This window comes from Ranitomeya imitator, chromosome 6 (genome assembly GCF_032444005.1).
Source record: "Ranitomeya imitator isolate aRanImi1 chromosome 6, aRanImi1.pri, whole genome shotgun sequence".
In the NCBI taxonomy this organism is placed as follows: domain Eukaryota; kingdom Metazoa; phylum Chordata; class Amphibia; order Anura; family Dendrobatidae; genus Ranitomeya; species Ranitomeya imitator.
In genome coordinates, this window is record NC_091287.1 from 572,389,441 (window position 1) to 572,415,011 (window position 25,571).

General features: G+C 48.0%; 1 protein-coding gene across 1 annotated transcript in view; it reads left to right on the plus strand.

Moving 5' to 3' along the window:
• The window catches only part of SCRT1 (scratch family transcriptional repressor 1), a 49,739-nt gene extending 24,452 nt beyond the window's left edge, over positions 1 to 25,287 (plus strand). The window contains exon 2 of the mRNA XM_069732129.1: positions 23,854 to 25,287. Coding sequence (XP_069588230.1) covers positions 23,854 to 24,578 — 725 coding nt within the window. The 3' untranslated portion in view covers positions 24,579 to 25,287. The remainder of the gene's footprint in view (positions 1 to 23,853) is intronic.
• The last annotated feature ends 284 nt before the right edge of the window (positions 25,288 to 25,571 follow it).

Consider the following 25,571-nt stretch of genomic DNA (forward strand, 5'->3'; position numbering starts at 1 on the left):
TTCAGCATTTGCAAGGAGCATAATTTTCGGAGCCACCATTTTCCATGTGCAGTATTACTGCTGTACAAGATGGCTCTTTCAGCAACAAATGCCTGGGGGGGGGGGTTAAAGGTTCCCTTTCAACTTGCTCCACTGCAGGCTTCGGCCTACACTCTGCTCCTCTTTGATTCCCTGGGTTTCAACACTGTCAGTTGCCACCTGGAAGTGTTGTCTACACAGAAAAAACACTAGGTGATGTGTCAGTGGGGTTCAGCACCGCCAGCTGTTCCCCTGCTATGTAGTCGGCAACGTGTCCAGCACAAGCCACGCTGGCACAACAGAACAAAAGCTGCCACCAGTGCAGGCTTCGGCCTACACTCTGCTCCTCTCCTCCTCCTGCTGACCCTGGGCTTAAACACCGCTAGTTTTTGCCCGGAAGTGCTAGCTGCACAGAGAAAAACGCCAGCCAATGTGTTAGTGGGGTTCAGCAACGCCAGCTGTTCCCCTGCTGTGTAGCCGGCAACGTGACCTGCAAACGCCACGCAGGCACATGAACTGAAATTAAAGGGAACCTGGCCCCACCCCCCCAGGTGTTTCTATGTATAACAGCCACCTAGTACAGCAGTACTGCTGCATTTGTACAAGGTGGCTGATTTTTTATCCTTGCCTACGTAGAATTAAACACGTAAAATATGTGTCTCATTACAGACCATTACAATGTCCCTGAGGTGTGACTTTCCTTTTTAATGACACGCACCACCCCCCTTGGTAGCGCTGCCCGTCTTCTGACATCATTGGTTGGCTGCCTGTGCCTGTGCGTCCGCCCTGCCCGACACAACCCCCCTCGTTTCATATATTTTGGCTGCGAGGGTGTGATTGATGGGCATGTGCAGTGCATATGTTCGCCTGTCTTAACTCATCTCCTTCCGCCTTCTTCAGACTGTGCGGCCTCCTGGCCGTGGTAGGCGATAAGGGATCAGCTGAGGCCGCCCAGTCTGAAGCAGGTGTAAGGACATGTGTGAGCGGCAAACATATTTACTGCACAAGGCCACGAATCCCAGCCACGCAGTGTGATTTTTTGAAAACACACTGCGGGCCTGGGATTCATATCCATTGCTAACCGCAACGGCCAACATGAAATGAGGTGAGAAGACAGGCAGCGCTCACAGCGCATGGCCAAGGGATCACAATAGCGCAGACTCCTGTACAGCTAATAACAACGCTCAGGAATCTGCGCCCAGCACCTAGGTGTAAATTTTGACACCTGTGCTGCGTCTCCTTAAAAAGACAAGTCACGCCTCCACTACTGTTTGACAGTATAATGGGCTACATAGTGTACGTGTTTTATTCAGCGTGTGCAAGGAGCAAACTAAATAGAGCAACCTTTTACTTGTGCAGCATTAATGCTGCACAAGGTGTGGCTCTTGTACCTTGCAACACCTGAGGGGGGGTTAAAGGTTACCTTTGAAATTGGTTCAACTAGGCTTCGGCCTACACTCTGCTCCTCTCCTCCTCTTGCTGACTCTGGGCTCTAACACCGCTAGTTTTTGCCCGGAAATGCGAGCTTCACAGAGAAAAACACCAGCCAATGTGTTAGTGGGGTTCAGCACCGCCAGCTGTTCCCCAGCTGTGTAGCCGGCATCGTGTCCAGCACAAGCCACGCTGGCACAACCAACCAAAAGCTGCCACCAGTGGAGGCTTCGGCCTACACTTTGCTCCTCTCCTCCTCCTGCTGATCCTGGGCTCTAACACCGCCAGTTTTTGCCCGGACATGCGAGCTGCACAGAGAAAAACACCAGTCAATGTGTCAGTGGGGTTCAGCAACGCCAGCTGTTCCCCTGCTGTGCAGCTGGCAACGTGTCCTGCAAATGCCACGCAGGCACATGAACTGAAATTGAAGGAAGCCTGCCCCCCACCCCCAGGTGTTTCTATGTATAACAGCCACCTTGTACAGCAGTACTGCTGCATTTGTACAAGGTGGCTGACTTTTTCTCCTTGCCCACGTTTAATTAAACACGTACTAAATGTGTCTCATTGAGACCATTCCACTGTCCCTGAGGTGTGACTTTCCTTTCTAATGATACGCAGCACCACCCTTGTTAGCGCTGCCCATCTTTTGACATCATTGGTTAGCTGGCTGCGCCTGTGTGTCTGCCCTGCTCGAAACAACGCCCCTCGGTGTCTTATTTTTTTGGACAACGAGGGTGTGATTGATGGGCATGTGCAGTGCATATGTTTGCCTGTGTTCACTCATCTCCTTCCTCCTTCTTCAGACTGGGTGGCCTCATGACCGCGGCATGCGATAAGGGATCAGATGAGGCCGCCCAGTCTGAAGCAGGTGTAAGGACATGTGTGAGCGGCAAACATATTTACTGCACAAGGCCACGAATCCCAGCCACGCAGTGTGATTTTTTGAAAACACACTGTGGGTCTGGGATTCATGTCCATCGCTAACCGCAACGGCCGACATGAAATGAGGTCAGAAGACAGGAAGCGCTCACAGCGCATGGCCAAGGGATAACAAGAGCCCAGACTCCTGTACAGCAAATAACAATGCTCAGGAAGCTGCGCCCATGCACCAAGGTGTTATTTTCGACACCTGTGCTGCTTTTCTTTAAAAAGAAAAGTCACGCCTCCACTACTGTTTTACAATAGAATGGGCTAAATAGTGTACGTGTTTTATTCAGCGTGTGCAAGGAGAAAAATTAAGAGAGCAACCTTTTACTTGTGCAGCATTAATGCTGCACGAGGTGTGGCTCTTGTACCTTGCAACACCTGAGGGGGGGTTAAAGGTTACCTTTGAAATTGTTTCAACTAGGCTTCGGCCTACACTCTGCTCCTCTCCGCCTCCTGCTGACCCTGGGCTATAACACCGCCAGTTGTAGCCTGGAAGTGCTAGGTGCACAGAGAAAAACACCCGCCAATGTGTTAGTGGGGTTCAGCACCGCCAGCTGTTCCCCTGCTGTGTAGCCTGCATCGTGTCCAGCACAAGCCACGCTGGCACAACTGATCAAAAGCTGCCACCAGTGCAGGCTTCGGCCTGAAAATGTAGGCCCCTTAAAAAATAGTGAGGAAAGAATGGTTGTAGATGACGAGGAAAAAGCTAACATATTAAACACCTTCTTCTCCACGGTATTCACGGTGGAAAATGAAATGCTAGGTGAAATCCCAAGAAACAATGAAAACCCTATATTAAGGGTCACCAATCTAACCCAAGAAGAGGTGCGAAACCGGCTAAATAAGATTAAAATAGATAAATCTCCGGGTCCGGATGGCATACACCCACGAGTACTAAGAGAACTAAGTAATGTAATAGATAAACCATTATTTCTTATTTTTAGTGACTCTATAGCGACAGGGTCTGTTCCGCAGGACTGGCGCATAGCAAATGTGGTGCCAATATTCAAAAAGGGCTCTAAAAGTGAACCTGGAAATTATAGGCCAGTAAGTCTAACCTCTATTGTTGGTAAAATATTTGAAGGGTTTCTGAGGGATGTTATTCTGGATTATCTCAATGAGAATAACTGTTTAACTCCATATCAGCATGGGTTTATGAGAAATCGCTCCTGTCAAACCAATCTAATCAGTTTTTATGAAGAGGTAAGCTATAGACTGGACCACGGTGAGTCATTGGACGTGGTATATCTCGATTTTTCCAAAGCGTTTGATACCGTGCCGCACAAGAGGTTGGTACACAAAATGAGAATGCTTGGTCTGGGGGAAAATGTGTGTAAATGGGTTAGTAACTGGCTTAGTGATAGAAAGCAGAGGGTGGTTATAAATGGTATAGTCTCTAACTGGGTCGCTGTGACCAGTGGGGTACCGCAGGGGTCAGTATTGGGACCTGTTCTCTTCAACATATTCATTAATGATCTGGTAGAAGGTTTACACAGTAAAATATCGATATTTGCAGATGATACAAAACTATGTAAAGCAGTTAATACAAGAGAAGATAGTATTCTGCTACAGATGGATCTGGATAAGTTGGAAACTTGGGCTGAAAGGTGGCAGATGAGGTTTAACAATGATAAATGTAAGGTTATACACATGGGAAGAGGGAATCAATATCACCATTACACACTGAACGGGAAACCACTGGGTAAATCTGACAGGGAGAAGGACTTGGGGATCCTAGTTAATGATAAACTTACCTGGAGCAGCCAGTGCCAGGCAGCAGCTGCCAAGGCAAACAGGATCATGGGGTGCATTAAAAGAGGTCTGGATACACATGATGAGAGCATTATACTGCCTCTGTACAAATCCCTAGTTAGACCGCACATGGAGTACTGTGTCCAGTTTTGGGCACCGGTGCTCAGGAAGGATATAATGGAACTAGAGAGAGTACAAAGGAGGGCAACAAAATTAATAAAGGGGATGGGAGAACTACAATACCCAGATAGATTAGCGAAATTAGGATTATTTAGTCTAGAAAAAAGACGACTGAGGGGCGATCTAATAACCATGTATAAGTATATAAGGGGACAATACAAATATCTCGCTGAGGATCTGTTTATACCAAGGAAGGTGACGGGCACAAGGGGGCATTCTTTGCGTCTGGAGGAGAGAAGGTTTTTCCACCAACATAGAAGAGGATTCTTTACTGTTAGGGCAGTGAGAATCTGGAATTGCTTGCCTGAGGAGGTGGTGATGGCGAACTCAGTCGAGGGGTTCAAGAGAGGCCTGGATGTCTTCCTGGAGCAGAACAATATTGTATCATACAATTATTAGGTTCTGTAGAAGGACGTAGATCTGGGGATTTATTATGATGGAATATAGGCTGAACTGGATGGACAAATGTCTTTTTTCGGCCTTACTAACTATGTTACTATGTTACACTCTGCTCCTCTCCTCCTCCTGCTGCCCCTGGGCTCAAATACCGCTAGTTTTTGCCCGGAAATGTGAGCTGCACAGAGAAAAAAAACAGCCAATGTGTTAGTGGGGTTCAGCACCGCCAGCTGTTCCCCTGCTGTGTAGCCTGCATCGTGTCCAGCACAATCCACGCTGGCACAACTGAACAAAAGCTGCCACCAGTGCTGGCTTCGGCCTACACTCTGCTCCTCTCCTCCTCCTGCTGACCCTGGGCTCTAACAACGCTAGTTTTTGCCCGGAATTGCTAGCTGCACAGAGAAAAACACCAGCCAATGTGTTAGTGGGGTTCAGCACCGCCAGCTGTTCCCCTGCTGTGTAGCCGGCAACGTGACCTGCAAACGCCACGCAGGCACATGAACTGAAATTGAAGTGAGCCTGTCCCCCACCCCCAGGTGTTTCTATGTATAACAGCCACCTTGTACAGCAGTACTGCTGCATTTGTACAAGGTGGCTGACTTTTTCTCCTTGCCCACGTGGAACTCAACACGTACAAAATGTGTCTCATTAGAGACCATTACAATGTCCCTGAGGTGTGACTTTCCTTTTTAATGACACGCAGCACCCCCATTGTTAGCGCTGCCCGTCTTCAGACATCATTGGTTGGCTGGCTGTGCCTGTGCGTCCGCCCTGCCCGACACAACGCCCCTCGTTGTCTCATATATTTTGACTGCGAGGGTGTGATTGATGGGCACGAGCAGTGCATATGTTCGCCTGTCTTCACTCCCCTCCTTCCGCCTTCTTCAGACTGTGCGGCCTCATGGCCGTGGCAGGCAATAAGGGATCAGCTGAGGCCGCCCAGTCTGAAGCAGGTGTAAGGACATGTGTGAGCGGCGAACATATTTACTGCACAAGGCCACGAATCCCAGCACCGCAGTGTGACTTTATGGAAAGGCACTGTGGGTCTGGGATTCATGGCCATCGTTAACCGCACCGGCCAACATGAAATGAGGTCATAAGACGGCCTGCACTAACAGGGTATTGCCAAGGGATAACACAAGAGCGCACTCTCCTGTACTGCAAATAACAACGGTAAGGAGTCTGCGCCCAGCACCTAGGTGTAAATTTTGACACCTGTGCTGCGTCTTCTTCAAAAGAAAAGTCACGCCTCCACTACTGTTTGACAGTATAATAGTCTAAATAGTGTACGTGTTTTATTCAGCGTGTGCAAGGAGCAAAATGAAGAGAGCAACCTTTTACTTGTGCAGCATTAATGCTGCACAAGGTGTGGCTCTTGTACCTTGCAACACCTGAGGGGGGGTTAAAGGTTACCTTTGAAATTGGTTCAACTAGGCTTCGGTCTACACTTTGCTCCTCTCCTCCTCCTGCTGACCCTGGGCTCTAACACCGCTAGTTTTTGCCCTGAAGTGCTAGCTGCACAGAGAAAAACACCAGCCAATGTGTTAGTGGGGTTCAGCACCGCCAGCTGTTCCCTTGCTGTGTAGCCGGCATCGTGTCCAGCACAAGCCACGCTGGCACAACCAACCAAAAGCTGCCACCAGTGGAGGCTTCGGCCTACACTCTGCTCATCTCCTCCTCCTGCTGACCCTGGGCTCTAACACCGCTAGTTTTTGCCCGGAATTGCTAGCTGCACAGAGAAAAACACCAGCCAATGTGTTAGTGGGGTTCAGCACCGCCAGCTGTTCCCCTGCTGTGTAGCTTGCAACGTGACCTGCAAACGCCACGCAGGCACATGAACTGAAATTGAAGGGAGCTTGCCCCCCACCCCCAGGTGTTTCTATGTATAATAGCCACCTTGTACAGCAGTACTGCTGCATTTGTACAAGGTGGCTGACTTTTTCTCCTTGCCCACGTGGAACTCAACACGTACAAAATGTGTCTCATTGAGACCATTCAACTGTCCCTGAGGTGTAACATAGTAACATAGTAACATAGTTAGTAAGGCCAAAAAAAGACATTTGTCCATCCAGTTCAGCCTATATTCCATCATAATAAATCCCCAGATCTACGTCCTTCTACAGAACCTAATTGTATGATACAATATTGTTCTGCTCCAGGAAGACATCCAGGCCTCTCTTGAACCCCTCGACTGAGTTCGCCATCACCACCTCCTCAGGCAAGGAATTCCAGATTCTCACTGCCCTAACAGTAAAGAATCCTCTTCTATGTTGGTGGAAAAACCTTCTCTCCTCCAGACGCAAAGAATGCCCCCTTGTGCCCGTCACCTTCCTTGGTATAAACAGATCCTCAGCGAGATATTTGTATTGTCCCCTTATATACTTATACACGGTTATTAGATCGCCACTCAGTCGTCTTTTTTCTAGACTAAATAATCCTAATTTCGCTAATCTATCTGGGTATTGTAGTTCTCCCATCCCCTTTATTAATTTTGTTGCCCTCCTTTGTACTCTCTCTAGTTCCATTATATCCTTCCTGAGCACCGGTGCCCAAAACTGGACACAGTACTCCATGTGCGGTCTAACTAGGGATTTGTACAGAGGCAGTATAATGCTCTCATCATGTGTATCCAGACCTCTTTTAATGCACCCCATGATCCTGTTTGCCTTGGCAGCTGCTGCCTGGCACTTGCTGCTCCAGGTAAGTTTATCATTAACTAGGATCCCCAAGTCCTTCTCCCTGTCAGATTTACCCAGTGGTTTCCCATTCAGTGTGTAATGGTGACATTGATTCCTTCTTCCCATGTGTATAACCTTACATTTATCATTGTTAAACCTCATCTGCCACCTTTCAGCCCAAGTTTCCAACTTATCCAGATCCATCTGTAGCAGAATACTATCTTCTCTTGTATTAACTGCTTTACATAGTTTTGTATCATCTGCAAATATCGATATTTTACTGTGTAAACCTTCTACCAGATCATTAATGAATATGTTGAAGAGAACAGGTCCCAATACTGACCCCTGCGGTACCCCACTGGTCACAGCGACCCAGTTAGAGACTATACCATTTATAACCACCCTCTGCTTTCTATCACTAAGCCAGTTACTAACCCATTTACACACATTTTCCCCCAGACCAAGCATTCTCATTTTGTGTACCAACCTCTTGTGCGGCACGGTATCAAACGCTTTGGAAAAATCGAGATATACCACGTCCAATGACTCACCGTGGTCCAGCCTATAGCTTACCTCTTCATAAAAAGTGATTAGATTGGTTTGACAGGAGCGATTTCTCATAAACCCATGTTGATATGGAGTTAAACAGTTATTCTCATTGAGATAATCCAGAATAACATCCCTCAGAAACCCTTCAAATATTTTACCAACAATAGAGGTTAGACTTACTGGCCTATAATTTCCAGGTTCACTTTTAGAGCCCTTTTTGAATATTGGCACCACATTTGCTATGCGCCAATCCTGCGGAACAGACCCTGTCGCTATAGAGTCCCTAAAAATAAGAAATAATGGTTTATCTATTACATTACTTAGTTCTCTTAGTACTCGTGGGTGTATGCCATCCGGACCCGGAGATTTATCTATTTTAATCTTATTTAGCTGGTTTCGCACCTCTTCTTGGGTTAGATTGGTGACCCTTAATATAGGGTTTTCATTGTTTCTTGGGATTTCACCTAGCATTTCATTTTCCACCGTGAATACCGTGGAGAAGATGGTGTTTAATATGTTAGCTTTTTCCTCGTCATCTACAACCATTCTTTCCTCACTATTTTTTAAGGGGCCTACATTTTCAGTTTTTATTCTTTTACTATTGATATAGTTGAAGAACAGTTTGGGATTAGTTTTACTCTCCTTAGCAATGTGCTTCTCTGTTTCCTTTTTGGCAGCTTTAATTAGTTTTTTAGATAAAGTATTTTTCTCCCTATAGTTTTTTAGAGCTTCAATGGTGCCATCCTGCTTTAGTAGTGCAAATGCTTTCTTTTTACTGTTAATTGCCTGTCTTACTTCTTTGTTTAGCCACATTGGGTTTTTCCTATTTCTAGTCCTTTTATTCCCACAAGGTATAAACCGCTTACACTGCCTATTTAGGATGTTCTTAAACATTTCCCATTTATTATCTGTATTCTTATTTCTGAGGATATTGTCCCAGTCTACCAGATTAAGGGCATCTCTAAGCTGGTCAAACTTTGCCTTCCTAAAGTTCAGTGTTTTTGTGACTCCCTGACAAGTCCCCCTAGTGAAAGACAGGTGACACAGCACAATATTGTGGTCGCTATTTCCTAGATGCCCGACCACCTGCAGATTTGTTATTCTGTCAGGTCTATTAGATAGTATTAGGTCTAAAAGTGCTGCTCCTCTGGTTGGATTCTGCACCAATTGTGAAAGATAATTTTTCTTGGTTATTAGCAGAAACCTGTTGCCTTTATGGGTTTCACAGGTTTCCGTTTCCCAGTTAATATCCGGGTAGTTAAAGTCCCCCATAACCAGGACCTCATTATGGGTTGCAGCTTCATCTATCTGCTTTAGAAGTAGACTTTCCATGGTTTCTGTTATATTTGGGGGTTTGTAACAGACCCCAATGAGAATTTTGTTACCATTTTTCCCTCCATGAATTTCGACCCATATGGACTCGACATCCTCATTTCCTTCGCTAATATCCTCCCTTAAAGTGGACTTTAGACAAGACTTTACATAGAGACAAACCCCTCCTCCTCTCCGATTTTTACGATCCTTTCTAAACAGACTGTAACCCTGTAAGTTAACTGCCCAGTCATAGCTTTCATCTAACCATGTCTCGGTTATTCCCACTATGTCAAAGTTACCTGTAGATATTTCTGCTTCTAGTTCTTCCATCTTGTTTGTCAGGCTTCTGGCGTTTGCAAGCATGCAGTTTAGAGGATTTTGTTTTGTTCCAATCTCCTCGCTGTGGATTGTTTTAGAAATGTTCTTACCTCCCTTCTGAGTATGTTTTCCTGGATCTTCTTTGTTCAAGTCTAATGTTTTTCTTCCCGTCCCCTCTTCTTCTAGTTTAACGCCCTCCTGATGAGTGTAGCGAGTCTTCTGGCGAATGTGTGTTTCCCAGGTTTGTTGAGGTGTAGTCCGTCTCTGGCGAAGAGTCCATCGTACAAGTAATTCACACCGTGGTCCAGGAATCCGAATCCTTGTTGTCTGCACCATCGTCTTAGCCAGTTGTTTGCACCAAGGATCCTGTTCCATCTCCTGGTGCCATGCCCGTCTACTGGAAGGATAGAAGAAAAAACTACCTGTGCATCCAGTTCCTTTACTTTCTTCCCCAACTCTTCAAAGTCTTTGCAGATTGTCGGTAGGTCCTTCCTTGCCGTGTCATTGGTGCCAACATGTATCAGAAGAAATGGGTGGACGTCCTTGGAGTTGAAGAGCTTTGGTATCCTATCGGTCACATCCTTGATCATCGCACCTGGAAGGCAGCATACTTCTCTTGCAGTTATGTCCGGTCTGCAGATGGCTGCTTCGGTGCCTCTCAGTAGTGAGTCTCCCACCACCACCACTCTTCGTTGCTTCTTGGCTGTACTTTTTGCTGTCACTTGTTGCTGTGTGCCCTTTTCTTTTTTGCTTGCTTGTATTGCTTCATCCTTAGGTGTGCCATCTTCATCCTCTACAAAGATTTGATATCGGTTCTTCAGTTGTGTGGTTGGTGATTTCTCCATGGTCTTCTTGCTTCTTTTGGTCACATGCTTCCACTCATCTGCTTTTGGAGGTTCTCTGACACTTTTTTCACCTTCTGTGACCAGTAGAGATGCTTCTGTTCTGTCTAGAAAGTCTTCATTCTCTTTGATGAGTTTCAAAGTTGCTATTCTTTCTTCCAGACCCCGCACCTTTTCTTCTAAAAGGGCCACTAGTCTACACTTCTGACAGGTGAAATTTAATTCTTCTTCTGGTCGATCTGTGAACATGTAGCACATGCTGCAGCTCACCATGTAGGTTGTCACATCTGCCATGTTGCTCCTAGATCCTGCTGACTTGCTGTGTGTTTTCCTTCTTGTGTAATCTACTCAGCCAAGCTCTCTTGCAATAATGTGACTTTCCTTTCTAATGATACGCAGCACCACCCTTGGTAGCGCTGCCCGTCTTCTGACATCATTGGTTGGCTGCCTGTGCCTGTGCGTCCGCCCTGCCCAACACAACTCCCCTCGTTGTCTCATATATTTTGGCTGCGAGGGTGTTATTGATGGGCATGTGCAGTGCATATGTTCGCCTGTCTTAACTCATCTCCTTCCGCCTTCTTCAGACTGTGCGGCCTCATGGCCGCGGCATGCGATAAGGGATCAGATGAGGCCGCCCAGTCTGAAGCAGGTGTAAGGACATGTGTGAGCGGCAAACATATTTACTGCACAAGGGCACGAATCCCAGCCACGCAGTGTGATTTTTTCCAAACACACTGTGGATCTGGGATTCATGTCCACCGCTAACCGCATCGGCCAACATGAAATGAGGTCAGAAGACAGGAAGCGCTCACAGCGCATGGCCAAGGGATAACAAGAGCGCAGACTCCTGTACAGCAAATAACAACGCCACCCACCCCAAGGTGTTTCTATGTATAACAGCCACCTTGTACAGCAGTACTGCTGCATTTGTACAAGGTGGCTGACTTTGTCTACTTGCCCACGTTTAATTAAACACGTAAAAAATGTGTCTCATTACAGACCATTACAATGTCCCTGAGGTGTGACTTTCCTTTTTAATGACACGCAGCACCCCCCTTGTTAGCGCTGCCCGTCTTCTGACATCTTTGGTTGGCTGGCTGCGGCTGTGCGTCCGCCCTGCCTGAAACCACGCTCCTCGTTGTCTTACTTATTTTGACTGCGAGGGTGTGATTGATGGGCACGAGCAGTGGATATCTTCGCCTGTCTTTACTCATCTCCTTCCGCCTTCTTCAGAATGTGCGGCCTCATGGCCGCGGCATGCGAGAAGGGATCAGATGAGGCCGCCCAGTCTGATGCAGGTGTAAGGACATGAGGGACAGGTGACAAAATTTACTGCGCAAGGTCACGAATCCCAGCTCTGCAGTGTGACTTTATTAAAAGACACTGCGGGTCTGGGTTTCATGGCCATCGCTAACCGCACCGGCCAACATGAAATGAGGTGAGAAGACAGGCATCGCTCACAGCGCATGGCCAAGGGATAACAAGAGCGCAGACTCCTGTACAGCAAATAACAACGCTCAGGAATCTGCGCCCAGCACCTAGGTGTAAATTTTGACACCTGTGCTGCATCTCCTTAAAAAGACAAGTCACGCCTCCACTACTGTTTGACAGTATAATGGGCTAAATAGTGTACGTGTTTTATTCAGCGTGTGCAAGGAGAAAAATTAAGAGAGCAACCTTTTACTTGTGCAGCATTAATGCTGCACGAGGTGTGGCTCTTGTACCTTGCAACACCTGAGGGGGGTTAAAGGTTACCTTTGAAATTGTTTCAACTAGGCTTCGGCCTACAATCTGCTCCTCTCCTCCTCCTGCTGACCCTGTGCTCTTACACCGCCAGTTTTTGCCCGGACGTGCTAGCTGCACAGAGAAAAACACCAGCCAATGTGTTAGTGGGGTTCAGCACCGCCAGCTGTTCCCCAGCTGTGTAGCCGGCAACGTGACCTGCAAACGCCACGCAGGCACAGCAGAACAAAAGCTGCCACCAGTGCAGGCTTCGGCCTACACTCTGCTCCTCTCCTCCTCCTGCTGACCCTGGGCTATAACACCGCCAGTTGTAGCCTGGAAGTGCTAGGTACACAGAGAAAAACACCCGCCAATGTGTTAGTGGGGTTCAGCACCGCCAGCTGTTCCCCAGCTGTGTAGCCGGCAACGTGACCTGCAAACGCCACGCAGGTACAACAGAACAAAAGCTGCCACCAGTGCAGGCTTCGGCCTACACTCTGCTCCTCTCCTCCTCCTGCTGACCCTGGGCTCATAACACCGCCAGTTTTAGCCTGGAAGTGCTAGCTGCACAGAGAAAAACACCAGCCAATGTGTCAGTGGGGTTCAGCACCGCCGGCTGTTCCCTAGCTGTGTAGCCGGCAACATGACCTGCAAACGCCATGCAGGCACATGAACTGAAATTGAAGGGAGCCTGCCCCCCACCCCCAGGTGTTTCTATGTATAACAGCCACCTTGTTCAGCAGTACTGCTGCATTTGTACAAGGTGGCTGACTTTTTCTCCTTGCTCACGTGGAACTCAACACGTACAAAATGTGTATCATTGAGACCATTCCACTGTCCCTGAGGTGTGACTTTCCTTTCTAATGATACGCAGCACCCCCCTTGGTAGCGCTTCCCATCTTTTGACATCATGGTTAGCTGGCTGCGCCTGTGCATCCGCCCTGCGTGAAACAACGCCCCTCGTTGTCTTATTTATTTTGTCAGCGAGGGTGTGGTTTATGGGCACGAGCAGTGCATATGTTCGCCTGTCGTCACTCATCTCCTTCCGCCTTCTTCAGACTGTGCGGCCTCATGGCCGCGGCATGCGAAAAGGGATCAGCAGAGGCCGCCCAGTCTGAAGCAGGTGTAAGGACGTGTGTGAGCGTCGAAAATATTTACTGCTCAAGGCCACGAATCCCAGCACCGCAGTGTGACTTTATGAAAAGGCACTGTGGGTCTGGGATTTATGGCCATCGTTAACCGCAGCGGCCAACATGAAATGAGGTCATAAGACGGGCAGCGCTAACAGGGCATTGCCAAGGGATGACACAAGAGCGCAGACTCCTGTACACAAAAAACAACGCTCAGGAAGCTGCGCCAAGCACAAAGGCGTTATTTGGGACACCTATGCTGCGTCTCCTTAAAAATACAAGTCACGCCTCAACTACAGTTTGACTGTAGAATGGGCTAAATTGTGTACGTGTTGCATTCAGCGTGTGCAAGTAGAAAAATTAATAGAGCAACCTTTTACTTGTGCAGCATTAATGCTGCACAAGGTGTGGCTCTTGTACTTTGTAACACCTGAGGGGGGGTTAAAGGTTACCTTTGAAATTGGTTCAACTAGGCTTCGGCCTACACTCTGCTCCTCTCCTCCTCCTGCTGCCCCTGGGCTATAACACCGCTAGTTTTTGCCCGGAAGTGCTAGCTGCACAGAGAAAAACACCAGCCAATGTGTTAGTGGGGTTCAGCACCGCCTGCTGTTCCCCCACTGTGTAGCCGGCAAAGTGTCCTGCAAACGCAACGCAGACACAAAGCTGACTCCAGTGCAGGCTTCGGCCTACACTCTGCTCCCCCTGCTTACCCTTTGCTCCAACACCGCTAGTTGGGGCTGTAGGAAGACAATCTTTGATAGGCAACGCATCCGGGTTCCAGCACCGCCAGCTGGTTCTCGGCAGTGTTTTTGTCACAGGTACTCCCTCGTGCCAAACCTGGTTCCAGCACCGTCAGCTGTTTCCGGGTAGTGTCAAGCTCACTGAGACGCCTATGCTTGCCCCGTCGTGGTGCGGTCGGGTTAGCCAACTCCAGGGTGCCTCCAGTTTAGGAGCTTCCTATGTGGGCTGCGTGAACTGGTAGTCAAGGCTGGTTCTGTAGTGCCAGTAGGCCCAGCTCCCCCTGTAGGACTGTTGGGGTTCGGTAACTGCGGCTGCCTCGCGGCCTAGCTGTTCTCTCCTCTCCTGTGGGCCTTGGGGTCCACCACCTGGTTCCAGCACCGTCAGCTGGTTCCGGGCCGAGCCTTTGGCTTAGGTGCCTCCTCCTGGGTATCCGAGTTCCGCCAACGTCAGGCGGTCCTTGGTAGTGCTTTTAAGCGCGGGCACCTACAGCTTAGTAACCGGGTTCCAGCACCGTCAGCTGGTCCTCGGTCGTGCCATTGGCTCTTGCACACTGGGGCAACGCATCTGGGTTCCAGCACCGCCAGCTGGTTCTCGGCAGTGTTTTTGTCACAGGTACTCCCTCGTGCCAAACCTGGTTCCAGCACCGTCCGCTGTTTCCGGGTAGTGTCAAGCTCAATGAGACGCCTATGCTTGCCCCGTCGTGGTGCGGTCGGGTTAGCCAACTCCAGGGTGCCTCCAGTTTAGGAGCTTCCTATGTGGGCTGCGTGAACTGGTAGTCAAGGCTGGTTCTGTAGTGCCAGTAGGCCCAGCTCCCCCTGTAGGACTTTAGGGGTTCGGTAACTGCGGCTGCCTCGCGGCCTAGCTGTTCTCTCCTCTCCTGTGGGCCTTGGGGTCCACCACCTGGTTCCAGCACCGTCAGCTGGTTCCGGGCCGAGCCTTTGGCTTAGGTGCCTCCTCCTGGGTATCCGAGTTCCGCCAACGTCAGGCGGTCCTTGGTAGTGCTTTTAAGCGCGGGCACCTACAGCTTAGTAACCGGGTTCCAGCACCGTCAGCTGGTCCTCGGTCGTGCCATTGGCTCTTGCACACTGGGGCAACGCATCTGGGTTCCAGCACCGCCAGCTGGTTCTCGGCAGTGTTTTTGTCACAGGTACTCCCTCGTGCCAAACCTGGTTTCAGCACCGTCAGCTGTTTCCGGGTAGGGCCAAGCTCACTGAGACACCTATGCTTGCCCCGTCGTGGTGCGGTCGGGTTAGCCAACTCCAGGGTGCCTCCAGTTTAGGAGCTTCCTATGTGGGCTGCGTGAACTGGTAGTCAAGGCTGGTTCTGTAGTGCCAGTAGGCCCAGCTCCCCCTGTAGGACTGTTGGGGTTCGGTAACTGCGGCTGCCTCGCGGCCTAGCTGTTCTCTCCTCTCCTGTGGGCCTTCGGGTCCACCACCTGGTTCCAGCACCGTCAGCTGGTTCTCGGCAATGTCTTTTGCTCTTGTACCTTCTGCTCCCCTTCCTGGTTCCAGTACCGTCAGCTGGTTCCGGGCAGAGCCTTTGGCTTAGGTGCCTCCTTCTGGGTATCCAAGTTCCACCAAGGTGGTCCTTGGTAGTGCTTTCAGGCACGGGTACCTCCTGCTTAGTAACTGGGTTCCAGTAACGTCAGCTGGTCCTCGGTAGTTCCATTGGCTCTTGGACCTTTGGCTACCCATCCGGGTTCCAGTACCGTCAGCTGGTTCTCGGCAGTGTCTTTTGCTCTTGTACCTTCTGCTCCCCATCCTGGTTCCAGTACCGTCAGCTGGTTCCGGGCAGAGCCTTTGGCTTAGGTGCCTCCTTCTGGGTATCCGAGTTCCGCCAACGTTAGGCGGTCCTTGGTAGTGCTTTTTAGCACGGGTACCTCCTGCTTAGTAACCGGGTTCCAGTAACGTCAGCTGGTCCTCGGTAGTTCCATAGGCTCTTTGAACCTTCGGGTAGCCATCCGAGTTCCAGTTCCATCATCAGGTTCTTGGCATTTTCTCAGCCTTCTTGTACCTTCTGCTACATTTCCAAGTTGAAGACCCTAAAGTCGACGACCCGGAAGACCACCCCGATGACGACGACGACGACAACCCGGAAGACCACCCCGATGACGACGACGACGGCCGAGAAGACGACGGCGGAGATGACGACACTGGAGACGACGACATGGAAGACCGAGAAGCAGAAGAACAAGAGGCTGCAGAACAAAGAGCAGAAGAACATTAAGCATAAGACTTAATATCAGAGCAAAAGATATTATCTAAATTATATGCAGAAGAAGACTAAGCAGTGTATGGGGGTGAGTCCGTTCCTCCTCGTGGTGCCCCTGGATAAAGCCTGATGCTGCAGGCCAAACTGAACGCGGACAAATGTAACTTTTGTGACTGGCAGAACGGAAGGTGTAATCTTCCAACTTTTATAGATAACAACTACGGGAATGCCTGTCACAAATGAGAATATGATGAAGAAGTAGAATAGGAAGAATAATACAGTTGAATAAAATGAACATGTAGAATAGGAAGAATAATAATAGTTGAATAAAATGAATATGAAGAATGTAATAAAAAAAAAAAAAAAAAAAGGTAAAGGATGAAGAAGAAGATGAATAAGGTGAAGAAGAAGTTGATGTCAAAGATGCTGATGATGATGAAGATGAAAGTGTGGGAAAAGTAAAAAAAAAAAAAGAAGGGGAAGGTCGTGGAATAGTGAAACATCAATATCTGACAAAATAAAAAAAATATTTACACAGTCAATATCTTTGTCACTCCGAACGTCTTTAAAAAAAAAACAAAAAAACATGCTAATCTATTTGATTGGGCTAAACCTCTATGACTTTAATGTCTCCGCCACCTCCCCAAATACATCCTGCATTATTCTTAGTTGTTTTCCTTCATGTAGAATGAACCTACAAGAAAAGAAAGGGTTTATTTAAATCCGATATTTTGGTCCCATTGACTTGCATTGGGATCGGGTATCGGTATCGGCGATATCCGATATTTTTTGAATATCGGCCGATCCTATCCGATACCGATACTTTCCGATATTGGAAGGTATCGCTCAACACTACTGCTGACATTAGTGCAACATATGCTCTGAACTATGTCCCGCTCCTGCAGAAAACTATCTCGGACCTTAAACGGTATGGCAGACCTCTGCTATCTTGGTTCGGACGGGTGGGAGTGGTCAAAATGGATATTTTACCCCGATTCCTCTATCTTTTTCAGACTGCTCCAGTGCAGGTTCCGGATTGCTTTTTCAGGCGCCTGCAGTCAGCCATCAATAGCTTTATTTGGGGAACTAAGAAGCCACGGACTCGATTCTCAGTGTTAGTGAGACCCAAGACTAAAGCGGGGGCAGGCCTTCCTGATTTTAAACATTATTATCAGGCAGTCTTACTCTCTAGGATTGTCAACTGGAGGTTTAGTGATGCTCATAAACAGTGGGTGCTCCTGGAGAAACTTTTATCGCCCTCTTCTTTGTACTGGCTGCCTTGGCTGGGGGGGGACCGGACGCCCACCTGTGTCGAGTTTTGCTCCACTCACACAGACTGTTTTGAGGTTCTGGGATAGATCCTATGTGAAATTACACCTGACCTCCCGATTGAGCAGACTGAGTCCCCTTTTTGACAATCCGGCCTTTCCCACAGCAATTAATAGATCTACGTATCCGTGTTGGTCACGACTTGACGGGGTGGGACTGGGTCAGGTGAAGGATAAGCTTGCGGGGCTCTCCGGCGTGCGGGGGTTACGAGGTTCTGGTCTTACGACACCACTGTCCTGGCTAGGGTTTCTGCAATTGCGGAGCTTTCTTTCCAGTGTGCCGATGGGGGCGCTGACACCATTTGAGTCCCTGATGCTCCCTACCTAGGGTCCCTCCCACGTGGTTTCGGTGCTCTATGGCCTGGTCTTGAATTCACTTCCCCCTACTACGCTTGGATTTATGGAGGCTTGGGAGAGGGACCTGGGGGTCACCTTTTCTGAGGCGGATAGTCTAAAAATCTTCACTCTTGCACATAAGATGACGATGTCCAGTCAGGCGCAGGAGAGGAATTGTAAATTACTGACACGCTGGTATAGGTGTCCCACCCTTCTCCACAGGATTATCCCGGAGATCTCAGACGCCTGCTGGAGATGTGGCTCCGCCACGGGCTCTATGCTTCATGTTTGGTGGTCCTGTGGTCCCCTGCAACCCTTCTGGAACTCAGTTTTCGATGCCTTTCATTTGATGACTGGGGTCCGCCACGAGCCCTCCCCCCAAATAGCCCTACTGTCCCTGATACCCAGTTCGATAGCTTCCGTTAAAAAGGGGATCCTGAGATTTTGCCTCATAGCTGCCAGGGCAGTTATTCCCCGACAGTGGAGGTCCACTGAGGTCCCCTCCATGGAGGAATGGATAGCTGAAATGGATAGATTACATCGTCTAGAGTCGCTGGTGGCGGGTGATGGTGATGCTGCATATGTCCAGGGACGCACCTGGTTCCTCTGGCAATCCTTCAAGGAAAGCACAGGGTTCCTGACTTGGCTGCGTACATACTCATAATTCTCAATACGTGGGCGTGTACATTGCGGGGTCTCCCTTAACCCCCCTCCCCTCCCCCTCCTTACTCCCCTTCTCCCCCATCCCCCCTCCCACCCTTTTTTTTTTTCTCTTCTCTTTCTTTCCTTTTCTCCTATCTCTACAATTGCGTTTCTTACAGGTTCTGTATTCTGCATATAAGGTCCATGTCCCGAGGTGATTCTCAAGATGAGAAGCATGTACCCTTTATGTGCCAGAGTCCTTGTTCAACTACACTTGTGCTGTGTTCTCAGAGGCGTAATGTATAGCTCTGGACATTGTAATGATTCTTTTTATTGTTTTTCCTGTTTAAAATTTCATTAAATATATTTACTGAACAAAAAAAAAAAAGATCAAGGGTTCAAGCCCCAAAGTGCATGTCTCCTCATACAACCAACCTTTAGCCATTTAAAATAGCACCTATAATATAATGCTGGGTGTTCTGTCCTCACTAGCTGAGGCAGGCTCATACGTAGCTATACAGTCAGCTAAACCGCTATACCGGGGTCCAATAAGGAGACTGTGGTTGAGTCTGTGCTTTATTAAACGTAGTGGTATATTGATGCGGTGAAACTGTGAACAATGATATACATAGAATCAGTGCATGGCATAGAACAGATACATAATACACATGATATACATTATGCATAACATTTAGAAAGCTAGTGACTAAACTGGGAGTACAACTGGTTAAACTAAGCTAATATAGAGCAGAAATATCTATAGGAAGCATAAAGACATACCGGCAATGCAATCGCAAGGGGGATGAAGTGAAGCGTCTTTCCTGAAGGCAGACTGAAGAAAGTGAAAGGAAAAATGGAGGGAAATGGAGGCTGAGCTACCATAATGCATTGCAAAGGAGGAGGAGAATCAGACATGGATAATACAAAAACAAGATTGAACTGCCAACATAACTCTGACCGCTAGAGGGAGCCAAAGCATCACAAATGAATAAGGGCATGAATATATCAATACTGTATACTGAGGAAACTGCAATTATGCAAGCAAATAATCAGGGTAACAATATTAGATGGCGGAGACAGAACACTGGGAGCGTCACTTTGTCCGAAGCCTTTGTCTGAAAACTCGCTCCGCCCAAAGCTCCGCCCCCCTCTGGGGAAGCGATGATGCCGGATGTGTTCATTGCACACATCCGGAATCATCGCACCCCACACATAGGGCCCTGTGTTATACCCGGTGCAGCATCGCCGCAAGGTAAACGGACATGCTGCAATCTAAAAAGACGCGCTGCATGTCCAGAGTCGCAGGGCCGCCGGATGCGTGTTACCACGCATAGTGGAGACGGGATTTCATAAAATGCTGTTACATCTGGATGCTGCGTGTTTGACGCTGCGACTCAACGCAGCGTCAAACACGCAGTGTTTCCTTAACGTGGAAACATACCCTTATAGACTGCTCAAGTATGGAGTTTTTGAATTTCCACAAAAATTTAAAATAACCAATAAATTTCATTCAACTTCACAATTGTGTTCCACTTGTTGTTGATTCTTCACCAAAAATTTACATTTGGTATCTCTGTTTGAAGCATGATATGTGGGAAAAGGTTGAAATACTTTTGCCAGGCACTGTACTGCGCCTATGGCTAACAGGCTGCACTGGATTGCTCTAACTGCTGCCACTACTCCTGGTTATAATGCCTTGTACTGTAAGCACAGCAGGGCCAGATGCATCACACACACACATGTACCTTAGAATGTCCTCTCTCCCTCTCTGAACCACCGCCCCGAATAAAGAAGTTACAGAGGGGGCGTGGCCTAAACAAGGGGCGTGTCGGCTGCTTCTTCTGCTGGCTGTGCGGGAAAAGTAGAGTCCCGTGCAGGACTGCGGGGCACAGCCTCAAAATTGGGACAGTATGAGGGATGGTTCGGAGCCATGTGTATGGGCTGCTGAGAGGACCTGACAGAAGACCATACATTCTTGCACATTCACTACTGAGACATCTAGAATGTATGGGCTGTTGTCAGGACTGCCAGGAGCCCATACATTCTAGCTTCAACCATGTCACCTGACCAGAAGTCCAGGGAGGGTGGAGAGAGTACTCGGAACTGCGTAGCTGTCAAGGCAGCCCGCCCCTGGCTGATAGCTTATCCTGAAGGAGACTCATGATTGTGTCCTCTGCCACTCTGACCCGGTCAGGCTCATCAAAAATAAGTCCTAAGGCCTCAAAGAACTTGTCAACAGACATACGTTCAGGGGCAGTAGCAGGTAAAGAGAAAGCCCACGATTGAGGTCCCTCCCGAAGTAAAGAAATGATTATCCCCACTCGCTGACTTATCTCCTGAAGATCGGGGTCTAAGAGAAAACAACAACTTGCAATTCTCCTTGAATGTACGGAACTTCTCCTTTTCCCCTGAGAAGGTATCTGGTAGCCTGGCCATAGGTTCAGGGGAGTGCAATGAGACATCAACAGTGTCAGAGTGCTTACAGCCAGACTGGGAAAAAGATCCCTGAAAAGATCTGACTGTGTCAGAAAGCCCTCTTTGCAGGTGGTTATGAGACGTGGCCAAGGCCCTATGTTCCACAGACAGATCCTGCATCATTTGCGTCAAAGTAGCCATTTGATCCGCCAAGGTACAGAGCAGATCCATAGAAATCAGAGCAGAGGAAAAAAACTGTTTCTGGTCAGTTATGTCAAGCTGCTGCGAAGCAGGTAGGTGTAGGCTTCACTAGATGTCAGTAGAGAGGAAGCAGGTCTGCACCTAAACAGAGCTGACCTGCAGTGAAGCAGTGAGGCTACCACAGGTGGCAGCAGAATAGTCAAAACAAGCCGGTCAAATCCTAGACTGTAGAGCAGTACCAAAGGAAAAAACAAACACGAGGTCAGAAACAAGCCAGGGGGTCAGTAACAGTCAGGAGCGGATAAGCCAAAAGACAAAGGACAAAAACAGGTCAGGATACAAGCCAAGTGAAACCAGGGAGTCTGCACACTAAAGGGAAATACTGAGTCAAGACAGGAACAGGGGAAAACAGAGACGAGTTCAGACCGCAAACGCAGCAGGACAAATCAGAGCAATCAGAGTCAGCTACAGCAGCGCTAGGCAGAAACTATAACTGACATGATCTGCAGGACACAGCAGGGATAAATAGACAACCTTAGACCAGACTGAGGCTGAGAAAAGTTAACTGCTGACATGATCAGACCGGGAAAAGGGAAGACAGGACTCAAACTGGTCTGGATCATGACAGGTACTGTTATAATTGAAGACTAGTAATTTATATTTCATACTATCTTCTCTTCCTGTTTAGTAATTACTTCCTCCAGTTACAGCTCAGCATCTACATTATCTTCTCCTCCTGTACAGTAATTACCAGTTCGCTGTCCCAGATCACTGTGTACACTATCTTCCCATAGGGTATGTGCACACGTCAGGATTTCTTGCAGAAATTTCCTGAAGAAAACCGGAAATTTTCTGCAAGAAATCCGCATTTTTTTTTTTGCGTTTTTTTTTTGCGTTTTTTTTTTAGCATTTTGCAAGCGAAATTAGCTTTCAGAATGCTAAAGTTTTCCAAGCGATCTGTAGCATCGCTTCGAAAACTGACTGACAGGTTGGTCACACTTGTCAAACATAGTGTTTGACAAGTGTGACCAACTTTTTACTATAGATGCAGCCTATGCAGCATCAATAGTAAAAGATAGAATGTTAAAAAATAATTTAAAAAATGGTTATACTCACCTGCAGACAGCCGATCTCCTCAGCGGCTTCCGTTCCTATAGATGGTGTGTGTGTGCAGGACCTTCGATGACGTCGCGGTCACGTGAGCGGTCACGTGACCAATCACAAGACGGCGACGTCATCGCAGATCCTTCACACAGAACATCTACAGGAACGGAAGCGGCAGCATGCACCGATGAGAGGCGGGAACACTCCGGGGCCATGAAAGGTGAGTATATCACTATTTTTTATTTTAATTCTTTTTTTTTTTACCAATTATATGGTGCCCAGTCCGTGGAGGAGAATCTCCTCTGCTCTACCCTGGGTACCAACCGCACATGATCTGCTTACTTCCCGTATGGTGTGCACAGCCCCATGCGGAAAGTAAGCGGATCAATGCACTCCTAGGTGGGCGGAATCCCCGCAATTCCGCAAAGTTAATGAACATGTTGCTTTTTTTCCGCAATGTGATTTTTTCGCGGAAAAAAAAGCAACATTTGCACAAGAAATGCGGAATACACTTTAAATAATAGGATGCATATGTAAGCGTTTTTTTTGCGTTTTTATCACGTTTTTATAGTGAAAAAACGCGAAAAATACTGAACGTGTGCACATGGCCTTACAGTTCAGTAATTATCTCTCCCAGTCCCAGGTCACTATCTACACTATCTTCTTGTGCACAGTAATTACACCTCCCCAGTCCCCGCTAACTATCTAATATAGTAATTACCTAATGTTATTGGTGATGTTATTGTGCAGCACTATTTTATTTATTTATTATTTCTCTAGCACCATTGATTCCATGGTGCTGTACATGAGAAGGGGTTACATAAGAGTTACAGCTATCACACATAGTAAACTAACAATTACAGACTGATACAGAGGGGCGAGGACCCTGCCCTTGTGGGTTTAGATTCTACAGGATGGTGGGGAAGGAGACAATACGTTGAGGGTTGCAGCAGCTCCGGTGTTGGTGAGGCGGTAGCTCCAGTGTTGGTGAGGCGGTAGCTCCGGTGTTGGTGAGGCGGTAGCTTCGTTGGTGATGAGGAGGCAGCGGGGTCAGTGCAGGCTGTAGGCTTTCCTGAAGAGATGGGTTTTCAGGTTCCGTCTGAAGGATCCGAATGTGGTTGATAGTCGGACGTGTTGGGGCACAGAATTCCAGAGGATGGGGCATATTCGGGAGAAGTCTTGGAGGAGGTTGGGTGAGGAGCGAATAAGTGTAGAAGAGAGAAGGAGATCTTGGGAGGATCGAAGATTACGTGAGGGAAGATATCGGGAGATTACTTCAGAGATATATGGAGGAGACAGGTTGTGGATGGCTTTGTAGGTCAGTATTAGTAGTTTGAACTGGATACGATGAGGGAATGGGAGCGAGTGAAGAGATTTGCAGAGGGAAGAAGCAGAGGAGTAGCGAGGAGAGAGATGGATTAGTCAGGCAGCAGAGTTGAGGATGGACTGGAGATCTGCGAGAGTGTTAGCAGGAAGGCCACAGAAAAGGATGTTGCAGTAGTCAAGGGTCTTTATCAGGGTCTTCCGGTGTTTTATGGTTTTTCATGTCACGTTGTAGTATATTATATTGGTGATTTATTGTGCGGCCCGATCTAATCATGTGCATCTCTATTTTCAGGGTATCTCAGTGAATATATCACTGCATCTGCCTATGATGGACACAGCGATGGAGCCATCAAAGTCCCATCTCCAGACACTCTCTACACAGCAGTGCACAGCGAGTACGGTGCCCCCGCCTTGGAGCCACCTGACAGTCCACATTCAGAGATTTCGGGTGGCTACATCAATGGGGATGCAGCAGTCAGTGAGGGTTACTCCATGGATGCCTTCTTCATCACAGATGGTCGGTCTCGAAGCAAGATGCTATCCGGGGGGCGTTCCATTCAGAAACATAGCTGCAGTGAGTGTGGGAAAAGCTATGCCACATCATCAAACCTAAGTCGCCACAAGCAGACGCATCGCAGCCTGGATAGCAAGCTAGCCAAGAAGTGCCCAACATGTGGCAAAGTATATGTGTCCATGCCGGCCATGGCCATGCATCTACTCACACATGACCTCAAGCACAAATGTGATACCTGTGGGAAAGCCTTCAGCCGACCATGGCTTCTCCAGGGTCATATGAGGTCCCATACTGGTGAAAAGCCCTTTGGCTGTGCTCACTGTGGCAAAGCCTTTGCAGACCGCTCCAACCTCCGTGCCCACATGCAGACGCACTCCACCTTCAAACACTACAAGTGTAAACGCTGCAGCAAGACCTTCACTCTCAAGTCATATTTGAACAAGCACCATGAGTCGGCCTGCTTCAAGGGTGTGGTGCCTCCGCTCAGCCCAATGGAGGACTGAGCAGAGAATATCACAATCTTCTTTTCATCCTTTTACTAAGGTCACCAAGTTGATCATCTCTGGCCTGTCTGGTGCTGCTCTCCTCAGTATCAGATGCAGATGATAGTTTTCCTTTTCCATGCATTTTCTTGCTCTTCCAAGGGAATCCTGCCACGCCGTGGGGGAGCTTTCCTCTTATTATAGTGTTACATAAACTCTGATATTTGCATTCAAAGTATCTACTTTAAACTTTTAGTTGTGGACATAGCCATGGGGCCAGAGATGGGAGAGAATCTGAGTTCATAGCCATAATGTGAAGGTTGAGGGACACTTGGTTCTTCTTCTAGAGAACTTTACATTTTTCATTTATATTTATCCCATTGATTTTGGATCCTCACCTAAGTTCAGCCATGACCAGTCTCCATTGGGCATACTGGGACATTTCCTGCATTACTGTAGAATTAGGAAAAAGGAAACTGGTTTGGACTCTAAGCAATTTACTAAAAGAAGCAATAAAAGGAGACCTGGGATGAGGGCTTGGAGCTCATCCTGCACCGTTCTGTAACATGTCCATAGCTCGCCAGGAGTCCACCAATGTAGGAGGCATTGCATAGTGTCCTCTCCACGTGCTCCCATTGTATTGTTGCCTTCACTATGCCTCATATTTTACGACTCCACAATATGCTTAGGATTTTATAGATTCTTTAAGAATATTTCTATTTTAATTAGAGTTTGTCCACTTGTATCTGGAGCTGTGTGAACCTGGGCACTGAGCACACAGGAGGAGCGCTTTCACTGCTGCCACTTCCAGTTTCCAGTTTTCATCATGTCGTTATTAGTTGCTGGATATATATCTCTGACCGGTAGGTTGTAAGCACCAGGTGTCATCCATGGTGCTCTAAGGAGAGGTCTCCCTGTTTCATTCATATCTTAGTCCATCTCTGCAGAACTCTAAAAAAAGAGACAGTTTGGGGAGTTGGGAAAGGGAGCAGGACATGAAGTCACAATGGTCTT